The sequence below is a fragment of the Phyllostomus discolor genome, chromosome 9, assembly GCF_004126475.2.
Source record: "Phyllostomus discolor isolate MPI-MPIP mPhyDis1 chromosome 9, mPhyDis1.pri.v3, whole genome shotgun sequence".
Taxonomy (NCBI): domain Eukaryota; kingdom Metazoa; phylum Chordata; class Mammalia; order Chiroptera; family Phyllostomidae; genus Phyllostomus; species Phyllostomus discolor.
In genome coordinates this window covers 51,980,667-51,992,960 of record NC_040911.2, presented here as the reverse complement: position 1 = coordinate 51,992,960, position 12,294 = coordinate 51,980,667, and the positions used below count along the sequence as shown (strand labels likewise).

Genomic DNA, 12,294 nt, shown 5'->3' with positions numbered 1-12,294 from the left:
TCCATCAGTGAATGAGGCTCCCTTTTCTACACAACCTCTCCAACGCTTGTTATTACCTGTCTTGTTGATAGTAGCCATTCTAACAGGTGGGAAGTGGTTATCTCATTGTAGTTTTGATTAGCATTTCCCTAATAGCAGGTGAAGTTGAACATCCTTTCATATATCTGGCCATTTTCGTCTTGGGAGAAATGTCTGTTCAGGTTCTCTGCCCATTTTTTTAACTGGAGTGTTTGGTGTTGAGTTTTATGAGTTCTTTGTACATTTTAGATATTAACCTTTCGTTGGAGCTGTTGTTTGCAAATGTCATCTCCCGTTCCGCTGGTTTCTTTTGCTGTGCAGAAGTTTTTGAATTTTATATAGTCCCATTCATTTATTTTTGCCTTTACTTCCCTTGCCTTTGGGGTCAAATTCATAAAAGGATTTTTTGTCTTTTTGGTGGGCATAGTTTGACTTTTGCTTATTCAGCTAATATGAATCATACTGATAATGTAATTGTGATAATTCAACCATATGCTAAATAAAGTTTCTACTCCAAAGATTGCTAGCTACCTTAATTTAAAAGTATTCATCTACATGAACATCTGTGAAACTTTTCTGAAACTGCCTTAATTTTTCTGAAATAGTTGTGTGGTATATTAGAATTTGTGATTCCACTGAGGTGAGGCCATTTCAGAGAGTGTGCAATGTAAGGTCTAACCCTGAACAACCTAGGCTATGAGTGGCCCTACTGGGGTGTGTTCACTGAATAGTCTTCCTGTTAATTTATTGAGCAAGCCTGCTGAATGAAATTACCTGATCATCAGCATTTGAGATTTAAAATGTCCACTGAAAATGACAGTGTTGTCTTAGTTGATGAGTTCTTATTACAGACATTTTATACCAGGACTAGTTTATTTCTCAAAACTACTCTGTAGCAATTGATAGGAAAACATTGGTTTTTTTTTTTCTGTTTCCTGGGAACTTGTCTAGCAAATATTAAGAGCGTATCATATATTTCAGAATGAGTTAAAACACAACCTTGATTATTACACATTTAAATGCTCATTCCTTTTGAGAAACACTGAAGTTTTGTCTTGCTGTGCAAATGATCCCTCTACCTAGAGTATATAAGTACTTTGGTAATGTTGAAATATTTTAAAACTCAATATTTAAAATCATTTTAGGTGTTTCTTTTTATTGTACATCATCACATAGTTGATCTAGCCTTCTAATTCAACTCAACCTAATAAAAATCAATAAAATCAATACAGTTGTTATTTTGTTGAAAGAACTAATCCCTGCATTTAATAATTTGAAATCTTGATTAGGCCTATCATCAGCTTAGGTTACTGGATTTGTAGAAAGCGAGGCCGTAGGATTCTAGAGTTTAGAGGAATTTTTCAGGTCTGGTTCTATAAAGACAGTAGCCAGCTTGTGAAGACAGACTCAAAAATTGTCAAAGGAAAATTGCTTGGCGCTATACTGGCAGTTGCTAACTGCTAAATAATGAACATGTTTTCCCATTTTCCTATGTTATAAATAGTAGGTGTCTGTGACAGCACCCCTGCAATCCTGTACTCTAACCCCACTGACCCCTGCAAGTGGAAATGCAGAAGCAGGAATAACCACAATTATAACAACACATAATTGAATTTAGGAGCCTTGGAGTCTACTGTTTACTCTGTCGTTTTGTACAATTCATTTGACTCCTCAGGCTCAGATTACTCCTCTATGATATGATTGGATTGGGCAAGATTATTTCCACAATTTCTTTAATCTCTGCTGTCATATAATTTGGGTTTTCTGATTCCTGGGTCAGAGATTGGGCAGGGATTTGGGTGGCAGAGTAGTGTAGGTGGTCAAGCACTTCATACTTAACCACCTTTCCATATTTGCATGACTTAGTCACCAGTTCAAACTGAGTAACTAAAAGTTACAGTATGTTCTCACAAAAATTTTTGGTCCTCTTATAGGGGAGTATTTTCAGTTTTATAATAGAAGTCATTGAAAAAATCTTAATAGGACTCATGCCCTTTTGATATTCACTCCATCATTCTTTGAGCACTTTATTACTTTCTGGTGCAAAGAAAATGTTCCATCTTATGTTATAATGTCTTTGTCCCAGTCTTGGAGCCAGTCATTTTCCTAAGCAGTACTGGTTTTTTTGAGGGGGGATGGGCTAGGTATGCCCTTTCATAATGGGGTGGTGTTGCTTCTCCCACTTTTGGATGGCAGTGATAGGAAATACTTTTTTTTTTTTTTAAAGATTTTATTTATTTATTTTTAGGGAAGGAAGGGGGGAGACAGAGAGAGAGAGAGAGAGAGAAATATCAATGTGTGGTTGCTGGGGGTTATGGCCTGCAACCCAGGAATGTACCCTGGCTGGGAATCGAACCTGGGACACTTTGGTTCCCAGCCCGCGCTCAATCCACTGAGCTACGCCAGCCAGGGCTTGGAAATACTTTTTTTTATAAGTTGTATGATACCTCTAGTTCTAGTTCACTGCTGCAAGGCTTTCCCTCTCCTTCCTACCTTAAGTTCATATATTCCTTCTCCACTGATGATTCCCCAAAATATCTTTGTATTTACTTATCTGCTCAAAGCTACAATAAAGACAAAATGGTTTTCTGAATTTTCTACCAAATGCTACTACCAGCAACAAAACTACTACATAAAATTGTAGATTTCTTTGTAATTCTCTTTTCTTTTTTTTAAAAAAAGATTTCTTTTGTTTACTTTTAGAGAGAGGGGAAGGGGGCAGAGAGAGAGAGAAACATCAATGTGTGGTTGCCTCTCACATGCTCCCTACTGGGGACTTGGCCCACAATGCAGGCATGTGCCCTCACTGGGAATCTAACAGCCAGGCGTCATTTTGGTTCACAGGCTGGAGCTCAGTCCACTGAGCCACACCAGCCACGGCTGTAATTCTCTTTTCTTTAAGAATATATTATACTGAAGATGTACAGCCATGTACTCTCAATGAGGTTACCCTCTGTTGTAAATTGTCTTGTTACCATATTTTTCTCTTCCTTTCTTCTTTCTCTTGTTCACAGTAGATGCTTAGTAAATGTTTCTTGAGATGTAGTCTGTGCCCTTCTTTGAGCTATTTCTGTCCACTGTACTTTCCTAAGTTAAAGTTATTACCATTTTAGTAGAAGTCAAGTATTAATTTACCAAAAGCACTAATGTTTTCAGCAAATAGTCATAAATAAATAAAAAGATAATATATGATATATAATTTTAAAACATAATTTTATATAATGATAAATATATAGTTATATATTTATTAAAATCCTAGTACATAAATCCATATATAAACTCATTTTATATATATGTTCATGTAATCTTTAATTATTTATGCTCATATATCATTTTAATTTTATAGAACCTAAGGTTCCTTTTTTTCTGGTCTCGATTTCAGCCCATATTTTATATAGGATCATTAGCTCATCAGAAATTGTGGGTTTCAACTTTATTTTTCATTCTATAAATTGGAAGGCATAGTTTATGAATTTTTTGATGGTATCATCATAGACTTGAGGTATTTAAATTCTAGTTAACCATTTAAAGACTGATAGAACCACTATGGACTAGGATTAGTAGTAGGGTAGGCCAGGAAGAGGGTAGTAGGCTGGGGAGGGGAAGGAAAGAAAGAGGGAGGCTAATGTTGGTGGTGAAAAAGAGATGGGGCTAAATGTATATTTGAACTTAAGACAGTGAAATTTGAGAAGTGTAAACTGGGGAAATTAAAATATTTGTTTAGTACCCAGTATAAATGTGTTAGCTAGTCTTTTGTTAAAACTATTTAAAACATGACTCTAAAAGTATTTTAAAAATGACTCTCCTTTAAAATAAAATAGCTGTTTTTTTATTTTTAAAAATGTCTTAATCACCAAATTGATAGAAATATGTAATTGTATATGTTCCTTCATATTGTGTCTCAGTGATGAATAGAAAACATTAATGTTGCTGAATATTGTTCATACTACTTATTCTTTAGGTGATCTTCTGTTGAAAGAATTACTAGATTAATTATATGGTTTTATCTAATCATATATTAAAGAAAATATGTGTTTGAAACATGTTGCCTTTCACTGAGATGATTACTGTAACTTTAACCTGGAAATATATTTGGGGAACTGTCCAAGACTCTTAAAAATTTTTAAAGACATTTCAAAGTGTTTTAAAAGGTACCTTTTAAAAGTATTTTAAGATATTTTTTAAAAAAACAAGACTTAAAAGTATTTTTGTTTTACTTTCATGAATTCGTATATATATAAATCAAATATGTGGTTTTATATCTTATTACAATTAAGCATATTCTTCTCATTCTTTTCTTTATGATTTTCGTATAGGCCTATGTAAACTTAAATATCAAAGCAGGACCTTCTAGAATATTTGGTCACTCTAGCACCTTTTATTTGCATACTTTTATAAATATAATAAAGCCATGGTTAAAGTACCTCAATTTTTTTTTATCAATGATTAAAAAGTCAAAATCCTTTTAAAGTATTTTTTTTTGTACTTTTATTTACAGGTGTATCAGGATATTCTTCACATTGTACAGAAACAGAGGTAAGAGAAATGCTCAAATATTTCTTAGTAAAGGAGTATTGCATTACTGTATAGACTAACTTTGAGTACTGAACTATGTCACTATGGAATTTGTGTTGAAAGCAGGTGTATAACTTTTATATTTGTGAAAAAAATCTGCTATCTTGTCCATGTTTTTAAAATGTGAGTGTGAGTTATAAAGATGAACTTAATCATAGTTTAAAATTTTTCTTGAGTTATTTGTGAAATTGAGTTAGCTAAGATTAAGAGCCCTTAATTTGAAATAGTTTAAGTTTACACTTCTTCATAATCCAATCTAGTATGTCATAATACAGAAATCATTTAAATGTGTTGGATTTCTATGGAGCTACATTGGTGTAAGAAAAAATAGGACCTTGGAAAGTGTTTCTGTAAGATTAATAATGAATTAATTGCTTTGTTATTTGTATAACTAGGATTATTAGTTTTTAATAATTGAAACAATGTAATTTAAAATTGTCATCGTGAAATATAATGAATTTCCACATGATTCCAGGTGTTCCTTGCAGGAATTTCAAGGATAGCATCAAAATATAAGGCAGGACCCATGAATTATGTATGTGTGGTATTTTATTCAGGAGCTGTTACATCATTCTTACAATCAGGAGACTTAGATCTTCTGTTAACAGCATTGCCTAATTAAGGATTTAAAAAGTTATTTTTCTAATTTTATAATACATCTCCATGTTGATGCAGGTGTTAGTAAATTTTAACTTTAAAATGCAAGGTCCCTAAGGGATTATACTGTATAATAAAGAAGCAAAAATAATTTACTATTTTTTGTATTCAAAAGTTATACAATTCATTTTTATATTTTCTGTTCAAGTTTGAAAGTAGAGATAATTTTTTGCAAATTAACTCTAAAAATAGGCAAGAACTTAATATTTGTATGTTGCACATATATGCAATATGATATAAAGAAGTGGGATTTGATTTGACTCAAAAGATATATGTTCTGTCTATGGTTTCTGCTGTGCTTCTTTCTAGCTATGTAATTTTGAGCAAATAATTTTTTTTCCTAAGAACTTTTGCTTTCTTATCTATAAAACATTAAACATAGTACCTGTTAACCTCATGGGTTGTGAATTTTAAAGGGATAATATATGTGAAAATGTTTTTAAACCCTAAAGACACTATTATATTTATCAAGATGATGCAAGAATAGCCAGTATTCATCTGCATTTACATAATGAAATGTGAGGGGTTTACATAAAAGGCGTAGTCCTAAGTGTTATTATTCTGTCTTATTATGGCAATACAAGCCATAAAATCGACATGGTTAACATCTTCCTTAGTACTTGCTTTGTATTTATTTCCTAGCCCTCATCCTTTGATCCATAACTTACTCCACTCATCAAAAGAATTGGCATCTAAGTAGAGTTCTATTCCAGATTTATTTTGTATAACTATTTAAAGAGGGAAAAATCACAATAAAAGAAATATTTCAATCTGATATTTAATTTAAAAATAGTGGTTGGGTAGGTGGGCTGGACTGGGAATAAAAGGGAGAAAACTGTACTTGAACAATGATTAAAATAAAAAAATAATTTTGTGGTATTTTCTAGGGGTGAATAGTGGTGGTTACCTCTGGTGAAGAGATTGGGATTGTGAATGGTGATTTGTCTATATTGTTTGGATGTTTTAAAAAATGAGAATGTCCCTGGCTGGCGTAGCTCAGTGGATTGAGTGCGGGCTGGGAACCAAAGTGTCCCAGGTTCGATTCCCAGCCAGGGTACATTCCTGGGTTGCAGACCAGAACCCCCAGCAACCACACATTGATGTCTCTCTCTCTCTCTCTCTCTCTCTCTCTGTCTCTCTCTCTGTCTCTGTCTCTCCCTCCCTCCCTCCCTTCCCTCTCTAAAAATAAATAAAATCTTAAAAAAAATAAAGAAAATGAGAATGTCTTTGTATATACTTTTGTAATTAAAATAATAAAAAGGAGGGGCAGTAGAGACAGTGAAAACTTTTTCAAGAACTTTGGTGACTTGAGAGAAGGAGAAGAGAGCTTAAGTAGGAGGTTTTATATTGTTTCTTCTTTTTTGGTGGTGGTGGTGGTGTTTGCGGTAAGGAAGCCAAGAGAGAGTAAGACTGGAGTCCAAATTAGTGGATATTTGCTGAAACCAGACCTAGGATTGTGTCTAGAAGATGGCTTGACTAGAGCGGTGGTTCTCTAAGGGCTGTGGGAGGGCAGGAGTGGTTTCTGACACCCTTCCAAGGTCAACTATTTTCAAAGTAATATCAAGACATTATTTGCCCTTTTATTTTCATTGTCTCAGAGCGTGTAATGTTTTCACAGGCTACATGACTGCATGACTATGACTAATACCAGACTGCAGAAGCAGATATGAGATCCAGCCAGTTTTATTAAGCATGACCTTCAAGAGTTTTGCAAAAATGTAAAACAGTCTCACCATTTTTGAAAACAAAGTTTTTCCATAAAAATGTTAACTGATTTAACATATTTAATATTATTTTTAAATAATTTAATTTAAATGAAAATTTATCAGTTTTAATTTCTAATGTAGTAAGTATTGATAGGTTATAGCTTACATAAATAGAAGTTCCTTGGACTCCTCAGTAATTTTTTAGAATGTAAAGGGGTCCTAACAACTAAAATGTTTTGAGAGTGGTTGGGGCAGGGCAGAGACAACAGAGGTGCTTCTTCCTGAGAAACAGAATTGAGGGTTGAGTCCTGAGGTAGACATTGGGAAGTTGAGGGAATCTTTGATGTAAGGATTTAAGCCAACCTTTTTTTGTCTATGAGAAGACAGGGTTAATTTTGAGAGTGAGGTTATCCTGGTTCATAAAAGTGATTGCTAGAGCTTCTTTTTGCCCATAATTTTTTTTCTATTGAGAAAAGAAATTTCTAGTTCTTCTTGTAAGTTAAAAGTCTTATCAAGCTCTTGCTGGCATAAAGTCCAGACCAAGAGAATGGCTGCTAACAAGTTGTGTAGATAAGTAGACGTGAGAAGGATCCTCCATGAGGTGGAACAGCATATTGCTAGTACTACATGTAATATAGGATCAGCCCAGCCTTTCACATAGGAAGGGGTATTCTAGGGAAGAAGCAAGGGAGGGGGGAAGTGTTTGTGCCTGGGCAAAGCTTCATGCACCACCCTTTTGTTCATTAATTATGCTATTACAGTTGTCTCATTTTTTGTTCCCTTTATTCCCCTCCACCCTGCCCCCTCCACATACAAATATTTTCCCCTACCCCCTTAGTTGATGTCCATGGGTTGTACATATAAATTCCTTGGCTTCTGCATTTCCTATATTATTTTTAATCTCTGCTGGCAATTTTGTACCTACCATTTATGCTTCTTATTCCCTGTTTGTTTCCCCATTGTCCACCCACCCCCTCCCCACTGATAACTCTCCATGTGATTTCCATTTCTGTGACTCTGTTCCTGTTCTTATTGTTTGCTTAGCTTACTTTTCTTTTTTTAGATTCAATTGTTGATAGTTGTGAGTTTGTAGTAATTTTACTGTTTGTATTTTTTATCTTCTTTTCTTAGATAAGTCCCTTTAACATTTCATATAATAAGGGCTTGGTGATGATGAACTCCTTTAACTTGACCTTATCTGGGAAGCACTTTATGTGCCCTTCCATTCTAAATGAAAGCTTTGCTGGATAGAGTCATCTTGGATGTAGGTCCTAGCCTTTCATGACTTTGAATATTTCTTTCCAGCCCCTTCTTGCCTGCAACATTTTTTGTTTTTGTTTTTTCTTTTTGAGAAATCAGATGATGGTCCTATGAGAAGTCCTTTGTAATTGTCTCTTGTTCTCTTGCTGCTTTTCAGATTCTCTCCTTGTTTTTAATCTTGGGCAACTGAATGATGATGTGCTTTGGTGTGTGCTTCCTTGGGTTCAACTTCTTTGGGACTCTCTGGGCTTCCTGGACTTCCTAGAAGTCTCTGTCCTTTGCGAGATTTGGGAAATTTTCCTTCACTACTTTTTGAAATAAGTTTTCAATGTCTTGTTCTTCCTCTTCTCCTTATGGCACCCCTATGACTTGAATGTTGGGATGTTTAAAAGTGTCCCAGAGGTTTCTAGGCCTCTCCTCACTTGTTTGAATTCTTGTTTCTTCATTCCGTTCTGGTCAAATGTTTTTTTCTTCCTTTTGCTCCAAAGTGTTGATTTGAGTCCTGGTTTTCTTCTTTTCACTGTTGGTTCCCTGTGTATTTTCTTTATTTCACTTTGTATAGCCTTCACTTTCTCCTCCATTTTGCAACCATACTCAATTATTTCTGTGAGCATCCTGATTACCACTGTTTTGAACTCTTTGAATCTGATAGGTGGGCCATCTCTTCATCACTTAGTTCTATTTTTGGAGCTTTGATTTGTTCTTTCATTTGGGCCATATTTTTTTTTGTCTGGGCATTACCCTTATGTTGTAAGGGGTAGAGCCATAGGTACTGTCCAGGGAGGGGCAACCCAGGTAGCTGTGTTGTGGCACTGTATGTGGAGGAGGGGACTGAGAGTAAACAATGCCTCTTGCTCAGCTCTTTCTCAGCTCTCAGTCAATTCCCCTGCTACCCACAAGCAAATAAGGCCCTCTGGTTCTGATTACCAGGTGGGTGGTTTTGTGTACGTCCTAGCACCTTATGGGTCTCTCCAACAAACTCTCCTTTGGGCTGGAAGTTTCTCTCACTGCTGCAGCCCCCACAGATTTTTACAGTCAGAGATGTTGAGACTTTATTTGCCTGAGCTGGTACCCTGGGTTGCACAGTCTATCTCGTTCTCCAGTTGTTCCTCCAGGTTTATCTGCACACAAATGTGGGACTGCCTGGTCTACCAGCCATCACCTCGCTCACCCAGAACCTCCAGCTGCCACCTTGTAATGTCCTCTTCAGCTGGCTGCCTGTCTCCTCCCCTTATTACCAGTCTGAATGAATGTTTGTCCTTTAATTCCATGGTTGTCAGACTTCCATACAGTTTGATTTTCTAGCAGTTCTGGGTATTTTTTGTTTCAAAATTTTTTTTGTCTTCTTTTGGTTGTGCAAGGAGGCAAAAATGTATCTGCCTACATCTCAATCTTGCCTGGAAGTCCTCAAAATTTAAACTTTTTAGCCCTGGCTGGTGTGACTCAGTGGATTGAGCACCAGCCTGTGAACCAAAGGGTCACTAGTTTTATTCCAAGTCAGGTCACATGCCTGGGTTGCGGGCCAGGTCCCCAGTAGGGGACATTTGAGAGGCAACCACACACTGATGTTTCTCTCCCTTTCTTTCGCCCTTCCTTCCCCTCTCTAAAAACAAATAAATAAAATCTTTTTTAAAATTTAAATCTTTTCAATTACAATTGAGTTTTTACAGTACATTAGGTTGTGTTAACCAGTTTTGCAATCAAGTCTATCATCCTCAAAATTCCCTCCATTTCCTTTGTTACAATTCCTTCCTCTTCCACCAAGTCCTTGGCAACCACTGGTTTATATTGTGCCCCTTTTGTTTAAACAGTGTGTAACCCTAACCTCTCCCTCTCTAGGAGTGGCTCAGACTGATATTTATAAACTCTCAAATAGCTGATCTGTACTTGTGGGTACTTGTGTGCCAAAGAAGAATTCCTGATCCATAGTTTAGGGAGAGTTTTTACCCCCATTTTACAAGTTTTTCTTACTGGTATTATTTAAATAGTTTTGTGGGTTATACTATTAAAGTTGAAGAAAATTGCCAAGCTCTTAAAACAAAGAATTTGAATATTCAAGTATTTAATTGATACTTTTTCATTCTTGTTTTAATTTTCCAAATTTCATACATTCCTGTCTTTTATTAAACACCACTAATTATGAAGCACTCAGAAAACCTTTCCCTTTAGCAAAAAGGAAGGTTAAATGAATAGCTAAAACAATCCTGGTATCCCCCTTGGTGGATTAGTTGTATTTTAAGTGGAATAGGTTGAAGCATTTTATAAAGTTAACTTTTTATCAATACTTTAATCTTGATAGAGCTGATTTGTAAAAATAGCATAGCAGAAACATTTAAGCTTTAGTGAGGGAAATTATTAAAAACATTCGTGTTCACATTTGGAAATAAATTTCATATATACTTTACATAAATACTCTTTTTCATTCCCACATCATCTTCTTAAAAATAATTTTTTATTTTTCAATTACAGTAGATGTACAGTTTTATATTAGCTGCAGGTGTACAACCCAGTAATTAAACATTCATATCACTTATGAAGATCACTCTGATAAATCTAATACCCATCTGACACCATACATAGTTATAATAGTATTATTGACTATTTCCCTATGCTGTACTTTACATCTCCATGACTATTCTGTAACTACCAGTTGTACTTCTTAATCCCTTCACCTATTTCACTCATTCTCCCAATCCCCCTCCAATCTGGCAACCATTAAAATAGTTCTCTGTATCTATGAGTCTGTTTATGTTTTGCTGTTTATATTCCACATTTAAATGAAACCATATGGCATTTGACTTTCTCTGTCTGACGTTTCATTCAGCACAGTACCCTCTTGTATGTCCAACCTTTTGGCATCTCTGGGCCACACTGGAAGGCCACATATTATATACACAACACCAATGAAAACTGATAAGCAAAAAAAAATGTTTTAAGTAAATTTACAGTTGTTTGTTGGGCTGCATTTATAGCCATCCTGGGCCACGGGTTGGACACCCCAGCTGGAGTCTCGGTCCATCCCTGTTGTTGCAGATGGCAAGATTTCATTATTTTTTTTTTATGGCTGAACCATATTGCATTATATATATGCACCATTTCTTTATCCATTCACCTATTGATGGACACTTAGGTTGCTTCTGTATCTAAACTATTGTAAATAATGCTGCAATAAACATAGGGATGAATAATATATTTGTATTTATTGCCATTTTATTATTTATATTTTTGATAATTTCTTTCTTCTTCTTTCTTCTTCTTGAGGAAGACCCTTTAACATTTTTTTGTAATACTGGTATGATGGTGATGAACTCCTTGAGCTTTTACTTGTTTGGGAAGCTCTTTATCTGTCCTTTGATTCTAAATGATAGCTTTGCTAGGTAGAGTAATTTTGGTTGTAGGTCCTTGATTTTCATCACTTTGAATATATTGTGCCAATCTGTTCTGGCCTAAAAAGTTTCTGTTGAGAAATCAGCTTACACTCTTAAGGGCACACCCTTGTAGGTAACTAACTGCTTTTCTCTTGTTGCTTTTAAGACTCTCTCTTTGGCCCTGACCATGTAGCTCAATTGATTAGAGTGTCATTGTGATATGCAAAGGTTGTGCATTTGAATTCTGGTCAGGGTACATATAAGAATCAACCAAAGAATGCATAAATAAGGGAACAACAATTTGATATTTATCTCTTCCTCCCTCCCGTTGTCCTTCCCTCCCTCCCTCCACCCTTCCCTTCCTTCCTCTCTAAAATCAATAAATACAAGGTTTTAAAAAGACTCACACTTTGTCTTTAACCTTTGATATTTTAATTATGATGTGTCTTGGTATGGGCCTCTCTGGTGTAATCTTGTTTGGTAGTTTTTGTGCTTCCTGGACTTGTATATCTATTTCCTTTACCAAGTTAGGGAAGTTTTCCATCATTATTTTTTCACAAAGGTTTTCAGTTCCTGTCCTCTCTTCTCCTTCTAGCATCCCCATGATGTGAAGGTTGGTATGCTTGAAGTTGTCTCAGAGGATCCTTAAACTCTCCTTGTTTTCATAGATTATTTTTCTTTTTGCTGTTCTGAGTGTTTTCTACTTTCTT

At 35.3% G+C, this 12,294-nt stretch overlaps 1 protein-coding gene across 1 annotated transcript in view; it reads left to right on the top strand.

The window, feature by feature from the left end:
* The window catches only part of SPIRE1 (spire type actin nucleation factor 1), a 303,314-nt gene that overhangs the window by 33,532 nt on the left and 257,488 nt on the right, over nt 1-12,294 (top strand). The window contains 1 exon segment of the mRNA XM_028524016.2: nt 4,517-4,554. Coding sequence (XP_028379817.1) covers nt 4,517-4,554 — 38 coding nt within the window.